At 39.2% G+C, this 18,978-nt stretch overlaps 1 protein-coding gene across 2 annotated transcripts in view; it reads right to left on the bottom strand.

The window, feature by feature from the left end:
* Positions 1 to 1,449: 1,449 nt before the first annotated feature.
* Positions 1,450 to 18,978, bottom strand: part of BCKDHB (branched chain keto acid dehydrogenase E1 subunit beta) — a 143,674-nt gene continuing 126,145 nt past the window's right edge. Inside the window, exons 10-11 of one of the 2 annotated variants that reach the window (XM_069974689.1) lie at positions 4,581 to 4,741; positions 1,450 to 1,699 (exon numbers count right to left, since the gene is read on the bottom strand). In XM_069974689.1, the coding sequence (XP_069830790.1) occupies positions 4,601 to 4,741 (141 nt within the window). In that variant the 3' untranslated portion in view covers positions 1,450 to 1,699; positions 4,581 to 4,600. Of the gene's footprint in view, positions 1,700 to 3,837; positions 3,857 to 4,580; positions 4,742 to 18,978 lie in introns of those variants that run through there. The other variant, XM_069974690.1, reaches the window with a different exon arrangement.

The raw sequence follows: 18,978 nt of genomic DNA, 5'->3' as shown, positions 1-18,978 counted from the left end.
CTTCCAATGATGTCCAGTGGCATCTGGCACCAATAGCAAATAGTTCTATCAATAGCCTTATATGCTGCAAGGGGACGCCACCATGGATCCCACTTGTTTTTCCAACAGATCCCACAGAACTGACTGATTTAAGTCCAAGCTCACACTTTTAAATTGCTTGTAATATTACAAAGACTTTTACTTGGTCTTCAACAAAGTTTAACCAGATCGTGTATGTGTCAAAACAATGTCCGAGTGGATGCAAGGATCCAAAGTTTCTCAACAGAACATTGCCCTGGGCGGGGTATTATCCTCACAACCTTTAAAGGGGTTATCCAGTGCTACAAAAACATGGCTACTTTTCCCCCTCTCTTGTCTCCAGGTCAGGTGCGGTTTGCTATTAAACTCCATTTACTTTAATGAAACTGAGTTTGAAACCCCACCCAATCTGGAGACAAGAGAGGGGGAAAAGTGGCCATGTTTTTGTAGCGCTGGATAACCCCTTTAACTGCTAGAAACACTGCTCACAGAACAATCAGAAGTAGTTTTATCAGTGTTTTACCCATATCCCCCCGCTCTCCACCCATCCCCTTCCTCCTCTCCACTCCCTGTCACTTCTGCATTCTCAGTCTGTGCTAAGCAAACAAACTGAATGTTAAACAGAGGTCACATGATCTTTGTCTCCTCAGGGGGGGGGCGCAGAGGGAGCAGGAGACAGAGTGGATTGCACAAAGGCAGCTTTTTCTTACTTCCTGGATGTCAATCAACTACCAGTGTGGCAGAACTGCACAGACATGGTAATTAGAGATGAGCAAACATCGAGCATGCTCGAGTCCATCCGAACCCGAACTTTCAGCATTTGATTAGCGGTGGCTGCTGAACTTGGATAAAGCCCTAAAGCTATGTAGAAATCATGGATATAGTCATTGGCTGTATCCATGTTTTCCAGACAACCTTAGAGCTTTATCGAAGTTCAGCAGCCCCCGCTAATCAAATGCCGAAAGTTCGGGTTCAGATCGACTCGAAACCGAACCCGGTTCGCTAATCTCTAATGGTAATGCATAATATAGAGACATCTATATAAGGGTCCATTTACACAAAAAGATTATCTGACAGATTATCTGCCAAAGATTTGAAGCCAAATCCAGGAATGGATTTGAAAAGAGAACAAATCTAAGGCTTTCCTTTATGACCTTATCTCTGTTTATAGCCTGTTTCTGGCTTTGGCTTCAAATCTTTGGCAGATAATTTGTCAGATAATATTTCTGTGTAAATGGACCCTTACTTTCAATGTTTGTTTTTTTTACAAAAAAAAATCCCTATCCAGAGTTCCCCTTTAAAGACCTTAGGGTTTCTTTTACTTTTTCTTAGAATGGTATATATTTAGAAATTAAGCTTAACTCAAAGGACATTTATAATGAGTATAGTATTTTTTCTGCTATAGATTAAGGCGACACATTCTGACAAATATTAAATAATCGAATTTTATTTTTCTGCATATCACTTAGTGGAGTGAGAGGAGCTTATTATCGAACACAAACGTTTCTGTAGTGAATAATCCTTTTTATGTTGAATCGGAAAGTCTTGTCTTTTTCAGGCCCTGGAAATTGACTGTATTCAACGCTGCCGATACTGCGAGCTCCAGAATATTACCTAATAAAGTGTCCAAGATCAGAGACTTGCAAGAACATTCTCAAGAAATTCATCCTCTAGCAATCCACTACAAAAGAAAGAATAAGTATTCAATAGAACATTCTAGTAGATGCTTAGCTACTGTACTTCTTTCACTACCTTAATTATTTGAGATTTGCAAACTCATTGTGTGATCGAACACAGGTCTTAAATTCTATGAAACAAAGCAGTAAAGCTAAGAAAGTTTTTAATTAAATATTTTATAGCTGCCAGAAATAATAGTCTGGCCTGCAAAATTACAGTTTGTATATGAATGCATCAATGGCATTACATATTTTTCAGTATAATTGCATTAAGTGTTCAATTATTATACTAATAAAAAATAATAATAATAAAAAATAATATTTTTTTTTTAATTAAAATGCATACATAATTCACAAATAAACAGTAAACTAATGTATATGTAGTTTTTTTAATATAAAAAAAACACAAAACAAAACAAACAAAAAAAACACAACAGAAATGTTAAACCAATGTAAAAATATATATATATATTTTTAGGCAAGACAAAAAAAAAATCAAAGTGCTTTTCCTTTTTTTATTTTCCAATAACTTCAATAAAGAAGTGTTATGCCTTTCTATTAATATTATTATAGTTCTGAAGTAGGATCTGCTGCAACTCCGATGATCAGGTCTTATTAGCTTGTCATAAAACTTCTGAACGCCAAAACGCTCTAGGTTTCTGATCCATCCACTGTTACTGCTAAAGTAAGTTAAAGCAAGGGCTGGGCGATATGGCAAAAAAAAAAAAAAAAAATATTATATATATATATATATTTTTTTTTTTTTTTTTTTTAACATTATGGACAATTCTCGATGTAACTCTCAATTTTCTTTTCTTTGCTAAATAAAGTTAACATTTTTTTTTGCCTATTTGCCTTTTGGTTATTCTCCCGTGTAGGTTATGCTCCTGCACTGCATCCTCTGCACAGTCCCGCCCTGCACGTTTTGTTTTTAAAATAAAAAAAAAAAAAAGGTGGCAAAGATTAAAATTGCAGACAATGAAATTGTCAGCACCCCTTAGGGCCAATTAGGCAAATTAATTTAATTACTCGCCCAGCCCTAGTTTAATTTTGACCACTGCACCCAAAGGATTACTGGCCTAAGAGATATGTACATAAACAATGTGTTACGCTTCTTCCAAATACTACTTTTATAGAGAACTTAAATTTTGACATACCCTTCAGTGTCAATTTAGAGATCTAAAAAAAACAGAAAGTGCAACAGCCACCTACAGGTGCAAGCGCTTATCGCATACACTCCCCCTGCTGTATACACAATAAAAACACAATAAAAACCTGTAGCAAACTATTTGATCAAACAGAGTGTACCATGTCACCATGTTAAGGTGTCCTGAGACATGGCGCTACTCTAGCATTTTCACACAAGCAATGGCCTCTCCTGGGCTGAACAAGCATTCAACTGGGCAGATAGGATCGAAAAAATTCTCTTTTTATAGCACCCTACCTTCTGTTGGCTTGCACTCCACCCATGTCCCAAGGGTGCTCTAAAAAGAGATTCTTTATAGCACAATTCCTATTTGTTACATGCTTGTGACCGATCAATTCCTTCTAATGCTGGTTTCACACATGCTGTTTTTTTTTTAAACTACCACTACAGTTTTTGTGCCGAAGCCAGAAGTGGATTGAAATGGGACGGAAAATTTAAAGGCAGGACTTGTACTTATCCTCTTGGATCCACTTCTGGTTTCTGAACAAAAACTGCAGTGGTAGTTTTAACAAAAAAATGCCATGTGTGAAACCAGCATAAGAGTTACAGGAAGAAATTCCAAGTGGGGTCCCCGCCACAGACTCTGCTCAGAATTCCGCCTACCTCACTGTTAAGTATAGGGCACCTTCGTTCTCCGCTGAAAGAACTGACATGAGGCAGGCGGAATTCTGCCACAGTGTGAACAGGCCCCCTTAAACACATAATTGGCATTATTATTTTAAGTGTATTATTACAACCATCTTATAGGTGAAATTCCAAGAATTATGCAGATTTTATGTAAAATTTAAAGAGTTCCTGTCGTCATAACTTTCAAAATCTGAATCAACAGTAGATGTGATATAAAGCATTTTGCAATTTACATTCATTATTTTTTTTTGTTATCATGATGTAAAACAAAGCTGTACTTACCAGAAATCAAGGTCCAGTCTCCTGAAGGCAGATTTTCTGACTTGTGCTGGTTGAAAAAAACAGACTAAACATATGAAGTCCTGGCCAGTACAGAGAGTCACAGCTCAGTGTGTCCAACAATCGCATGACTGTCTTCTCTCTGAGCACAGATGACCTGAGAAACACGGGACTTCCTGTGTTTAGATTCTCTAAAAAAAAAAAAGTCTAAACACAGGAAGTGCCGTGTTTTCCATGAAAACTAAAAAAGAATATAAATTGAAAACTTGCTTTATATCACATCTAATGTTGATTTAGATTTCGAATGTGTTTGAATGACAGGTACACTTTAAGAAGAATCTCCAGCAGATTCATTCTGTGATAAAATCAAAGGTTTATTTGCAGTAGAAAAATCTGCCACATGGATCCTACAAGTTTAACATATTTTCCTGCCAAAGTTGTATCTTTTTTCCCCCCAAATGTGCATAAAAATCCTCGTTTCGATTATAAAATGTTACTGCTCTGTTCTTCATGCAGAAGCTGCACATAAATTTAAAGTGGGAAAGGATAGACGGATGCTATTATTCCCACCAATATTCTGTATAGGGAGAAATAAAAATTGATTCCGGTTCTTAACTCTTAATATTTCTTTGTTTATAATTCTTAAATCATGACTTAAGCCGGAGGAAAACATCTGGGTAAAAAAACATACGAAAATCTCATCTGGCAAAAAATCTATATTTGAATTGATGAAAACATTTCTTTCGGCCAACACACAACAGCAGGATACTTACACAAAATTGCATTGTTTTACTCAGTAGTTAATCATTTTCCGCAGCGCATCGAAGCATTTCCATTTATCAGGGATATAGAAGGGTTCAAAGATGTGAGGAAACGGCGTGTCGTAGCCACATACTCTGGCTATGGGAGCTTCCAGATTCAAGAAGCACTCCTCCTGCAAATGAATTACAACAAGACACAGCGTGAATATTGACAAATATCTTATTAGCTGGGTTCACGCTATGAAGTGGAAACGCTGAGGTTTGAATTACATGAATACCGCTGATGACAATATTCATCTTCAAAACTATGCACAGCTGGAAAGGCATTTGCAGAACATTAAATTAGCAGTTTCATAAACTGACCATTTATACCAGACAAAAACCAGCAGCAAGCCAATTACACACAGTTATCCTCCGAGCTGTTACGACTGTTCCATTTCACTCTACAGTTCTACTTAAATCCGACTGCAAGGCTTAGGATATTTCGGTAAAAAAAATGAGGAAACTTTGTCTACGTGCCTTCATAAAATCAACTAATGAGATATCCATAGTGTTGTACTTGGGTGCAATATACAGTGGTACCTCGGTTTAAGAGTAACTTCAATTAAGAGCGTTTTGGTTTAAGAGCTCGCAGTTTTTCAAAATTGCGACTTGGTTTAAGAGCATTGCTTTGGTTTAAGAACTCCCTGTACTGGGTGAGAGGGTGTGTGTGTGTGTGTGTAAGGGGGGGGGGGGGCATGGTCTGCATAGCGGGGTCTACAGAGCTTTACTCAGACCCAGAAAGTCTCCCTCACCTTCCAAATCATCGCAGATCACCTCAGGCTGGGGCTTGCATCAGGGGACAGGAATGTGGAGCTAATCTCTTCATAGCTGTAACCCCTCTCTCCCCAGAGAGCGCTGCATTTATGAGCCCACATCTGCCCAGCTCATTCCTTCATGCTCCCTGCTGTCTCTGTCAGCCCTTGTGTTTCCCATCCTCTCCATTCCTGCTGTAATCGGCCTGCATTCACACTCAGCTATACACATTGCTGCTATATTGTGCCTGCACTTACACTCAGCCATTCACACTGCTGTATAGAAAAGTTTCTGTCACTGTCCTCCTGCACAGCTCTGTAATTCTCATTTCCTGATTGGTCCATGCTGAGCACACACCCCTTCCCAACTGCTGCCATGTGACCACACAGACCTCTGACAGCAGCCCTGCTTCTTTATTCTATCCTGTTGTACTACGCTACTGCATTATGTGGATCTGCAGTTCCATCCTGTATCTACAAACTGCTGCTGTTTTTTCAGGTTTATGCCCTTACTATACATTATACTCCACATGCTGATTGCTATACTGTACAGTAATTTATAATATCACATATTCAGCTGTTTTAAATATTTGTTTTATATGTTATTCAGAATCATTTTTGGGGCGTGGAACCAATTGTCTGCATTTCAATGATTTCTGATGGGAAAATTTGCTTTGGTTTAACATTGATTTAGATTACAAGCATGGTCCCGGAACGAATTATGCTCGTAATCCAAGGCACTACGGTACTGAGTCGCATAACTATAAGGTGACATGTAGAGATAAGCAAATCTTGAGCATAATTGGGTCTGTCAGGCAGACTCTATGAGAGGAGCACCAATAATACTGATCAATGCTATGCAACAGCATAGCCTTGATCAGTATATGCAATTCAATTTCAACATTGTGTGAACAGAGCCTTTCTGTATTTTTAATCCACTACCGGTTTTGGTTGCAATATGAGGACCACAATACTGACTGAAATATACGTAGTGTGAACCCAGCCTTAAGGGGTACTCCAGTGGGGGGGCACTTTTTTGCTGGGACCGGGGAGGAGGTGGCCGAGGGAAAAGACATCCACTCACCTTCCCGGTACCAGCGGCGGGTCCCGCATCGCGGCGCTCCAGTGCCCGGACGCTTCCGGGTGTCTGACATGGGCCCAAGATGTGACGTCTCAGGTCCGCTCAGCCACTCTGTGAAGGAGGCAAGATCTGAGCGGACTTGAAACGGATCCCGCCTCCTTCACAGAGTGGCTGAGCGGACCTGAGACGTCACGTCTCGGGCCCGCGTCAGACACCCGGAAGTGGCCGGGAACCGGGCACCGCAGCGCCGCGATGCGGGACTCGCCACTGGAACCGGGGAGGTGAGTGAACGTCTTTTCCCTCGGCCACCTCCTCCCCGATCCCAGCAAAAAAGTGCCCCCCCCCCCGCCGGAGTACCCCTTTAAAGAGACTTTTATTGAGACTTTATTCTTTTTGTCCCCCATAGAGAAAGCATTATTGCCTGCCAATATTACACTAGTACGACCTTAAAGTCACATCACAAGGTACCGGTGGCCGAACAACAGAGATCCCCCTCCGTCTGTCAACCACCTTATATTTCGCAGTCACTAATAAGGGGTGTTAAATGCCCTCAGGATTAAAAGGGCTGCAATCTTCTTCAGGAGCACTGCTGTAAAAAGGCAGCATATAAGAACAGTCACTGGGAAAACACTATACAGTAGTCATTAAAGGGTTTTTAATAACACTGTGCATCAACAGGGAAGCTTTCTGACCAGGGGTTTATGCTGAATTGTGCATTAGTCATTACATTCTGGACTGATTCAATTCTGGACCCCTGACAATGTATTCACATCTGTTCTAAATTATGTACATAAAATCACATTTTCAATTTTTATGATTTTTTATTAATACTTAAAAAGGTAAAAACAGAAATTGCAAATACATTAAAAAGTAGCATAAAAAGCATCTTACACTGAGTAAATATACAGTACCTAGGTTAACTGTAAAATAATATGCTTTATGCCTATGTACTGGATAGTTTTACAGAGTTGCTGAATTATTCTCAGTGCAAAATTATTAGGAAGTCTATCAGCCACATGGAAGACAATATGTCCAAGCATTGGGTGAAGCAACCCGCAAACCAGAAGAACATTCTTGCTTCAAGTACTAACATTCAGCTAAATTTACTACAACACTTTTCCTCTTATGCCCCTGAATGTGAGATCTTCCTATAAAGTGTCACTTTCGTATTTTTTTTTTTTTTTTGCAGAAACCAATAGTACAGGGGATTTTAAGAAACTTTGTAATTGGGATTATTAGGCAAATATGCCATTATCTGCATTCAAAAGTACTATCCCCAGGCCTACCCTCCCTCCTCTCTCATTCACTGCTCATTATCAGGAAATCTCAACTCTTTTACATCAGTCGTGTCCTGTACAACCTATGGAGAGGGGAGGGGGGAGATTAGTCTGCAGCAGAGAGTAGACAACAAAGGATTACACAGCGGGACCTGTGTGAAAGTGGTATTCAGAGGTCAGGGATGACTTCAGAGTAGATAGCCCGGTGATGTAGCTGTAAATTAACTCTTTGTTGTCCCGTTTTGGTGCCTCATCTCTCTCAACCCCTCCCCTCTCCATAAATAACCATGAAGACAGGGGGAGAGCTTCAAACTGCTTTTTCACGATAAAAATGCATTTGTCGGCTAATAAACCCAATTACAAAGTTTCTTAAAATCGCCTGTACTATTGATTTCTGAAAAAAAAATAATAATAATAGACAGTGACACTTTAAGGCCCAATTACAAAAAGCCATTAGCATTGGGATTAATACAAAGATCAGTCAAATGATGGACAATAAATGATACAACATTGCTTCTGGTTAAAACATTGGTTGTACATAGAAAAGTTGCAGGCAGTGTTCCCATGATCATGTTTTTCTTATGCCATTTTAGATGCCAAGGCAAAGTATGGATTCGAAAAATAGATGTCCCTTTTTTCCTTTATATGTGTTATTAATTTAAGATCTGTTACTATCTTTGGTCTCAGAAAGTGCAAAAGAAAACCTGACCATGGACACGTACTCTAATTCATGCATGGAATTTTATTGTTCACAGCTATCAAGTGTAAACAGTCCTAAAAGGGAAATCCCATCATAGACGTTTAGGACCACAAGATAGGCCAGAAATGTTAGATAGGTTTGAAAACCAGATCCATAAGCACTAGAGATGAGCGAACCTGGAGCATGCTTGAGTCAATCCGAACCCGATCGTTCAGCATTTGATTGGCGGTGGCTGCTGAAGTTGGATAAAGCCCTAAGGCTATGTGGAAAACATGAATATAGTCATTGGCTGTATCCATGTTTTCCAGACAACCTTAGAGCTTTATCCAAGTTCAGCAGCCCCAGCTAATCAAATGCCAAACGATCGGGTTCGGATCGACTCGAGAATGCTCGAGGTTCACACATCTCTAATAAGCGCCTATCTCCAAAACAGGGGTTCTAGGATACAGCCCTTGTCTCTTTTCGGCGGCTCCATAGAAAATGCATAAAGCGGTGGGTCACGTGCTAAGCTGCAGCTGTATTCAAATCAAAGGAGTCTGGGTATTTGGAGGACAAGTTAATTAGGGGATAAGTTAGTTTTAAGTGGAAAACCTTTTAATTAATATTGCCACCCATAAAACCTAAAATATGAAGCAATAAAAAAAAATAAAAAATAAATAAATAAATATATATATATATATATATATATATATATATATATATATATATATATATATATATATATACACTCACCGGCCACTTTATTAGGTACACCATGCTAGTAAGGGGTTGGACCCCCTTTTGCCTTCAGAACTGCCTCAATTCTTCGTGGCATAGATTCAACAAGGTGCTGGAAGCTTCCTCAGAGATTTTGGTCCATATTGACATGATGGCATCACACAGTTGCCGCAGATTTGTCGGCTGCACATCCATGATGCGAATCTCCCGTTCCACCACATCCCAAAGATGCTCTATTGGATTGAGATCTGGTGACTGTGGAGGCCATTTGAGTACAGTGAACTCATTGTCATGTTCAAGAAACCAGTCTGAGATGATTCTAGCTTTATGACATGGCGCATTATCCTGCTGAAAGTAGCCATCAGATGTTGGGTACGTACATTGTGGTCATAAAGGGATGGACATGGTCAGCAACAATACTCAGGTAGGCTGTGGCGTTGCAACGATGCTCAATTGGTACCAAGGGGCCCAAAGAGTGCCAAGAAAATATTCCCCACACCATGACACCACCACCACCAGCCTGAACCGTTGATACAAGGCAGGATGGATCCATGCTTTCATGTTGTTGACACCAAATTCTGACCCTACCATCCGAATGTCGCAGCAGAAATCGAGACTCATCAGACCAGACGTTTTTCCAATCTTCTACTGTCCAATTTCGATGAGCTTGTGCAAATTGTAGCCTCAGTTTCCTGTTCTTAGCTGAAAGGAGTGGCACCCGGTGTGGTCTTCTACTGCTGTAGTCCATCTGCCTCAAAGTTGGAGGTACTGTGCGTTCAGAGATGCTCTTCTGCCTACCTTGGTTGTAACGGTTGGCTATTTGAGTCACTGTTGCCTTTTTTATCAGCTCGAACCAGTCTGCCCATTCTCCTCTGACCTCTGGCATCAACAAAGCATTTCCGCCCACAGAACTGCCGCTCACTGGATGTTTTTTCTTTTTCGGACCATTCTCTTTAAACCCTAGAGATGGTTGTGCGTGAAAATCCCAGTAGATCAGCAGTTTCTGAAATACTCAGACCAGCCCTTCTGGCACCAACAACCATGCCACATTCAAAGGCACTCAAATCACCTTTCTTCCCCATACTGATGCTCGGTTTGAACTGCAGGAGATTGTCTTGACCATGTCTACATGCCTAAATGCACTTGCATGTGCATTGGCTGATTAGAAATTAAGTGGTAACGTGCAGTTGGACAGGTGTACCTAATAAAGTGGCCGGTGAGTGTGTGTGTATATATATATACATATATATATATATATATATATATATATATATATATATACACATATATATGAAAAACTACAACTCCCTCCACAAAAACACCACCTCTGTAGACGAATGCAAAACAGTTTTTTTTTTTTTTAAAGTATTAAAACATAAACTGTTGCATTTGATAGTACCGTAATCAGTTACCTGCAAAATAATATTAACATGTTCTTTTAACTGTAGGGTAAATGCACTAATTTTATAAAATCCTCTAAAACTAGCTAGATGTAACAGAAGCAACTTACATACAATAGTACTGGGCATACTTACGCATTCATAAAATATGGCCATAGATTGGGTAAAAGATAGATCACTAAATAAACCCATATACTGTGTCCTTAGTACAATGACCACTGCACCACTCACCCGATACGCATTTTGCATATTGCTTTATCGATGGTGATCTATCTAGTTTTTAGAGGAATTACTGTGTAGCTCTGATTTACTTTCACCTATACCTAAGAGATCTGTGATTTTTTACCATTTATGTATTTTTTTTTATTATTTTTATACAATTCGCGTGTATCTCAAAAAAGGATATATATATATATATATATATATATATATATATATATATGTATATATATACTTTTTTGAGATAAACTATTAATATCCCCCCAAAAAAGCCTGCAGAAAAGATTATATATATATATATATATATATATATTTTTTTTTTTTTTTTTTTTTTTTAATTTATTTATTTTTTTCATCTTTTCCTGCAGGTTTTTTTTTTTGGGAGATTAATAGTTTGAGTGCTATGCAGATGGACTTTATATAAAAAGGGCCATATATAGGTGTAGTGTAAATGCAGTATAAGCTTAAGTAAAAATGCTATTTGTGCAAAAACAACATTTTTTTTTTTAAGTCCCCCATAAGGCTGCCAACGGAAATATGAATAAATTACAGCTCGAATAAAAAGGGGATGAAAAATCTAAAGTGCAGCTGCTAAAAATTCAGTGTGTCAGGAAGGGGTTAATGATCCTGTTAACTATTCCTAAAGTCTTTAAAACAAAAAAAAAAAACATTTGGCAAACAATTTGCTGCACAACAATACGTATGTGTGACCTAGCACAAATAATGGATATACCAGATGTATATAGGGCTCAATCATGTTAATAAGTCATCTGCTCAACAGTTTTGGGGAAAAAACTGCTTGTAAATACTGTTTGAAGGTTTAATATGTACTGTTTACTAATGTGTCTTTCAACCAGGAATAGAAATAGAACATTAGAAAAAACTTTCTGCTCTTCACATATGGGGGACAAAGTGTTTTATTTTACGCGTGTTTATATAAGGATTGCGGCTTGAGCTGCAGCATTATACAAATATCTCAGAGATAATGAAGAAAAATTGATCTGTCATTGATCTGTTCCAATTTGAATAAAGACCAATTTTAAAATTAATTTCTCTCTTTTGGATCTTCAGGATAAATTACAAAGACTAAATGCTAGAAGTAGTGACAGATCAAACGATCTATAAAAGTTTGACAAAGTGGAATCTTTTGTTTTTCTTCACCTTGTCTGTTAAGGTTTAAATTGTCAACGTCCATTAAATAACATTGCATGCAAATTTGCAACTTCAAATGGATATATTCACATGAACTTACAGAATTTAACCCCTTCCCGCATATGGACGTGCTGGCTAATTAAAGGGGTGCTCCAGCGTGGGGGCACTTTTTGGGGGGACCTGGGAGGAGGTGGCTGAAATAAAAGACGTCCACTTACCTCCCCGGTTCCAGCGGCGGGTCCCGCATCACGGCGCTCCTGTCCCCGGTTCCCGGCCGCTTCTGGGTGTCCGACGCCACCCGAGACACTACGTCTCAGGGCCGCTCAGCCACTCATTGAAGGAGGCAGGATCCGAGCGGACTTCAAACGGATCCCGCCTCCTTCAATGAGTGGCTGAGCGGCCCTGAGACAAAGGGTCTCGGGCGTCGTCAGACACACGGAAGCGGCCGGGAACCGGGCACCGGAGTGCTGTGATGCGGGCACCAGAGTGCCGTGATGCGGGACCCGCCGCTGGAACCGGGGAGGTAAGTGGACGTCTTTTATTTCAGCCACCTCCTCCCCGGTCCCCCCAAAAAAGTGCTCCCACGCTGGAGCACCCCTCCAATTAACCAATTGCTGACTGTATAATAAGTGAAAATGATTGGCTGGTCCCCAAGGGATTCTGCTAGGATATTCCAGAACTCCCTTGCAAATGCAATTTTTTTTCATCCGTTTTAAGCAAAAAAAAAATGGATGAATAAACAGATACATTTGTGTACATCCGTTTTGATCCATTTTTCAATTGACTTCCATTATAAAAGAAACAGATCAAAAACTAACAAACACATCTGTTTTTTTTTTAAAGCACACAAAAATATGGTCGACCATGTTTTTGCGTATACTAAAAAAAAAAGATGCATTTTGATCCTTTTTTTAATAAGTCAATTGTAAAATGGATCAAAACGGATGCACAGATACATATGTTTTTCATACGTTGTTTCAAACAAACTGCAAAAAACGCAGTGTGAACCCAGCCTCAGCAATCACATCATCTTAATGTTAAAATGCCCCAAAAATTCTTCTACAACTATATGGGGGGAGGTCAACCACCATGGAACAAAAAAATAATTTTAAATAACTACATTAGAAAAAAAAATGTAATCGATTTAAAAAATGCATATGCCAAAAATCTAAATGTGACTGATCAGAAAGGGGGAGCCTGGACAAGTCATTAACTGGTTCAATACCCATTCCATGTAATTTCCTTTTAGTCCACAAATTCATTACATTACATTTTTGCTCTATACTGTCCATCTTTTTTGTTATATTTATATACTGTAAAGATTTCCCCACTGCAGTCTGCTCAATGCTTGCCTTGTGATTTTTTCCTCATTATTTTACAGAAGATTTCTTGAACTTAACTCGTTGAGATAGGTAAGCATAAAAATCTGTGATGATTTAGTTAAAAGAGCACCTTAAGTAAAAGTTTATTCTTTTTTTTTTTTCTTTCTTTAGACCTATTAAACCTTTTTTCTACCCAAAACGTTAGAACACTTACACCGTTATAAACATAGGGGGAGATTTATCAAGCATGGTGTAAAGTGAAACTGGCTCAGTTGCCCCTAGCAACCAATCAGATTTCACCTCTCATTCCTCACAGACTCTTTGGAAAATGAAAGGTGGAATCTGATTTGTTGCTAGGGGCAACTGAGCCAGTTTCACTTTACACCATGTTTGATAAATCTCCCTCATAGTTTTCCAAATTAAGATTTAAAGGGCACCTGTCACAGGGGACGCAGGGGCAGAGCTCACTTGACCCCCAGTGCAGCCCCGGATACTTGCCCTTTCCGGCGAGTCCCGCTCCTGGACTCGGTCCCGGGATGGAGATCTCGGCGCCTGACGCTGTTTGCTAATCAACAGAGATGAGCAGTCATTCTCTATGGGCATTGGACTCTGCAGCGCGCGCACACTACTTCCGACGGGCATACCTTCTTCCCGGAACCAGGTCCAGGAGCGGGACTTGCAGGAAAGGGTAAGTATCTGGGGCTGCACCGGGGGGGGGGGGGGGGGGCTCAGGCTCTGCGCCCGCGTCCCGGGTGATAGGTTCTCTTTAAGAAAATTGGAGTTGTCTGCTTGTACTAGAAGCTTATACTGATGCCCTGCTATATTTAATTCAAGAAATAAACTAAAGAGGTTTCCCCCTCACACATTTAGGCTATGGATAATAGTGAGAAAAGGCGGGTGTCTGCTAATATTGACGGCCGCAAATAGCGATCATGATCATTATTTGCGGCCAACATTATCAAGAGGGCCGCCTGTTCCCGCTGAAATCCCATAGTGGGAACATAGCCTTAGGTAGCAGCCACAGGTCATAAATGCCTGACAGTCTCCCTCAAACTAAGGAAACAGTGGCCCAGTGACCACCAAACCCCATTTTATTGCAGCCTTTTCCCTATGAAGAAGCAGCCATGCTTGTGTTTTTATCTTTTATTGCAGGAAAGTAAAAAGTTCAGTTTTATCCAAGTTGAATCTCTATATCACTGTCTGCAAATCAAACAAATATGATCTTCAATACAAAGAACATCCCAAGTGGAATTTCTAGATTAATGAGTGAATTTACAATTACTGGATTATGTAACTTTTGACTGCACTTCAGAGAAAAAAAACTCAACTTGACTATCACACCACTTATTCCCTAAAGTTTATCCAGAGATGTCCAGAGGAGTAACAGGAAGTTTTATGCTGTCAATCTTTCAGATAATCAAAGCCAGTCGCGTTCATGGAAACAAATTCTGCTGAAGCCAAGATATTGGGTTAACAGGTGTAGTGAGCAACATAGAAACTGATATCAAATACTGTACGCAGAATCAAAGCTGTCAACTAGGAAAATTATCACTAAAGGGTTCCATAAGAAATTATCAGTACATGGGTTATTAAAGGGGTACTCCGGAGGGTTATGACTTTTTCCCTTTTTTTTTTTTTAAACGTTGCTTTAATAAAGTTAGAATACTTTATAATACGTCATTAAAATAAATTTATAATTTTGTTGACTTGAGGCTGTCCTGGGACCCACTTCACCTGTCCCTCCCTCTTTACCCTCTCTTCCCCCTCCCCCTACTTAATCTGTGTCTTTTTTCTTCTTTCCCCCTCTCTCTCATTCTTCTCTTGTCCCCTTGTCTCCCCATTCCTCCCCTCCCCTCTTATCGCCTATGATCCAACCCTTCTCACTGATTCTGCTGTTTCCCTACCGGTTTACAGGCCACCTCACTTTTTGGTAAGTCTTTAGGCCACTCCTCAACCATTACTCCACTCTCCCCCTGCCTCACACCCACCCTAGTCCATACCTATTTAGTCACTTCTGTTTAGTTTGTATATGATAGCAGAATGCTACTACGAATTGTTGGAGGCTTATGCACACCGTAGTCTCTGACCGTGACCCTCGAGCTTCAGTTTATGAACTTGTTTCTTGCATTCCTTTGGTTATGCCATCCTTGGCTATGTCACTGTTATTACTTTCTTGACCCATACCATACCCATACCATACACAACCTGCTGTTTTACAAAGAACAACTTTTTTCGTCCTAAACCCCAGCTAACACCTTGCTTGAAATACTTTTCTAGTACAGTCTGCCTGAGATCTGTTATGCCAGACACAGACGCAATTCAACAGCCATGACAACTGATCAGCACCCACTATTGAATTGCTGAGGTGCGGATCAGAGCTCATTTTCATGTGTGTAGATTTAAGAAAAAAAATCTATATATATTAGAATGGGTGTGATATATTATATTATGTAATATATTATATTAATATGTAATTATATAATATAATTTACATATAATTTAAAAAAAAGTATTATTAAATTTTATTAAAATGAATAATATAAAACGTGTATATATAAATAAATGAAATATTTCCTGGAAAGGAGGCTATAAAACATTTGTATGAATAATTCTAAAACGGTTAGTTAGTCATATAGAAAAATCTGTGTACTATTTTTGACCTTGAGCGTTAACGTTCCCATATTATTAATATATTACGAATACGGTTATTGTTCAGTTATAACATTGTTCGCGCAGAGAGAGAGAAAGAAGAAGAAGAAGAAAGAAGACTAACTAATCCTTTGGCAGGAGAATCAATGTAAAGTTTAAAATGTACCAGATGAAAATACTCGACTAATTCCTAGAACATTACAGTTCACGTGTGAGAACAGCCTGACACCTTTTCACACCTCACTTGTCTTGCACTTTTTGCTCTTCTAATGTCCCTATGAGTAAGTGCATTTCCAGCGTCCATATCAAAACTACATTACGTAAAATGTTAAATTATTCAGCCCCAATGACTTTACATGCATCTGCAAAAATCCGCCGGCACCTTTCTTTTTCCTATTATACTAAGGTATTTCGAAACTCGACTTTGTAAGAAAGCAGATTTTGTCATTTCCCCATCTGGATTGAATATTCTGCAACGCGCAGATGACACATCTTCAGAATAATTTTAAAGGACATTTTATGACTCATGAAACTGTAACTAAAAACAAACTAACATGCAGAAGGGAGAAGGTAAGTGTAAAATGCCCAGCGTGGAGGGATTAATCACTTATAAAGGAATAATGACATCCATCATCCCACAAACTAACAATAAAATCTATATGGGCAGAAAAGCACTCATTCCAATCCCAGTTACGGTACAATCATTGGTATGTGGCACCAGTTACTTGGACGAATCTTTGCCCATACTACTAATGCTGTGTACAATAATAAGAAAAAAGCCATGACAATATTTAAAGGTAGGAAAATGTAGAGAAATTTATTTTTTATTTTTTTATTGGACATTAAAGTTTACAAATTTATCATTCTATGTTTTGTTCTTATATAAGAGTGGTTTATGTCTTGGTTAGGTGTGACTAAATTACCAAAACGCCACACAATGTAGTATAAATTAGACTCTAAGGCTATGTTCACACAACGTCAAAAATAGAGAAAAGGCGGGCAATTTTGGTATTTAAAATAACAACATGAGTTTTTGCCGCGATTTAACTGCAATGCATTGAAGTCGATGGAAAGACGGACGTCTAATGCACACAACATATTGAATAACGGAAGTTTTTTCCTGCAGACGTCAAAATAATGAACATGATCGTTATTTTCGGATGTCTTATGCAAACAGACTTTTTTTTTTTATTAGTTGTTCCCACAGTTTTTCTTTTTTTCACTGTTCTCTCTCCGTTTTTACTACTTTGATGGACTTTTCAATTAAGCCGCATCCAAAGTCCACTTAGTAACCCCAAACTAGAATAATGTACCATCAGCTGTCATTGCACTAAGGGTAGGCCAGACAGCTAAATGACATCCGTTATTTTAGACTCAAAATGTTGGACGTCATTTTAAACGGAGCTGAAAAAACGTTGTGTGAACATAGCCTAACCCAGCGATGTAAAACCTTACCTTCCCTACCACTGCTCTAACCTGACTGTCTCATGCACACACATTCGCAAAATTTAGACCACATTGCTTTCGATAGGACCAGTCACACGTCCGCATATGTTGGCTTTGCATTCGTGTAAATTTAAAAAAAAAAAAACAAAAAAAAACGACTAGTTGTAGTGTGGACTGCAAATGTGGCACGTTTCCCCCATATAAATCTATTAGAGACTCTTTGAGCCGCAAACAGAGGATAACACAACTGGTTCAACTTTATTAACTAAACACTGACTACATGGCACAATTTCTGTGGAGCTGCAAAAAACGGATGTGCACTACAGATTGTTTTTTAGCAGACTGAGGATGCAAAAATGAGCCTAGTACGCCCAATGAGCCTTTCATAGCCTCTGTATTGTACCAACCATTGCCACAAAATTTGAGCATTAGCTCCTTTATCTTGACGGACTCCCTTTAACACGGACAATTGTGTGCAAGTATATGGCTTCCATGTACTCATTCAGTGATCTATATGCACAGTCTAAGGGTGCGTTCACACCTACCGCATCCGCAGCTTATTTTTCCGCAGAAATCCGCAGGTCAGATTTCAACCTGCGAGAAATCTGCGTATGTGTGCGTTTTGCGGTTTTTCTGCAGCAAGTTTATCGCAACTGAAATGTCTGTTTAAAATGTCTCTCATTCTAAACGGACATTTCAGTTGCGATAAACTTGCTGCAGAAAAACCGCAAAACGCACACATACGCGGATTTCTCGCAGGTTGAAATCTGCACCACCAGACCTGCGGATTTCCGCGGAAAAATAAGCTGCGGATGCGGTAGGTGTGAACGCACCCTAAAAAGTGTTCTGTCCAGGATTAGATGTGTGATAAACTTAATACAGAAATGATATACAGGATCAGTTATGCATCACCATCTCTATTAACTGCTTCTGTGCTGCCAAACCAATGAATATTCTATAGAAAATCTTGTGGAAGTAAATGTGAATATGCATATTCCCTTTGTGTGACACATATGATTCTCTTCTAAACACTACACCAGGCAATGCTAGCCACCCAAAGGACCTTCCAAGATTTAATTAACTTAGGCTTGCAGATAGCTAGTATTATTCTGTGTCAATACTGAGCAATGAATGTTTGGCTGGATTTTTAGCAGCAGCCAATCTTCAAATACTTCTAGATTCAATCATTCCAGCTTTCCAACAAAAGCATGAAGTTTTCTCATTATAATGTCCAATGCTCTGAACACCAGGCTGGATGCCTTTAGACTGTTGCATAGAAAAGCTGTTTCTCGTATTCCTCTTGGATTCGGCCAATGTTGCCATATTCCGATATTTAACTCTCCTGCTACAGAAGTCTAGATTTAAACGTTGACTTTTGAGACTGATCCTATTATAAATTAAAAAAAAATGCCCTGTAACGTTTTTTTAACACACAGTAGCTTTTTGTCATTCTTAAATGGTCAGTGACATTTCAAAACACACTTCCATCATATGATGGAATATACAATTCCTAACATATTTGTAAATCACTCCACTTATCAAAAATGACAACATATTCAAGAAAAAAAAAAAGCTCTAAAGTCTTGGCCACCAGGTGTCATACTTCTCTGCAATCTGCAGTTCACTGCCTCTAGCAGCAGAGAGACCAGGATG

The sequence above is a fragment of the Dendropsophus ebraccatus genome, chromosome 6 (genome assembly GCF_027789765.1).
Source record: "Dendropsophus ebraccatus isolate aDenEbr1 chromosome 6, aDenEbr1.pat, whole genome shotgun sequence".
In the NCBI taxonomy this organism is placed as follows: domain Eukaryota; kingdom Metazoa; phylum Chordata; class Amphibia; order Anura; family Hylidae; genus Dendropsophus; species Dendropsophus ebraccatus.
The sequence above is the reverse complement of the archived record's forward strand: the minus strand, read 5'-3'. Positions and strand labels throughout refer to the sequence as shown.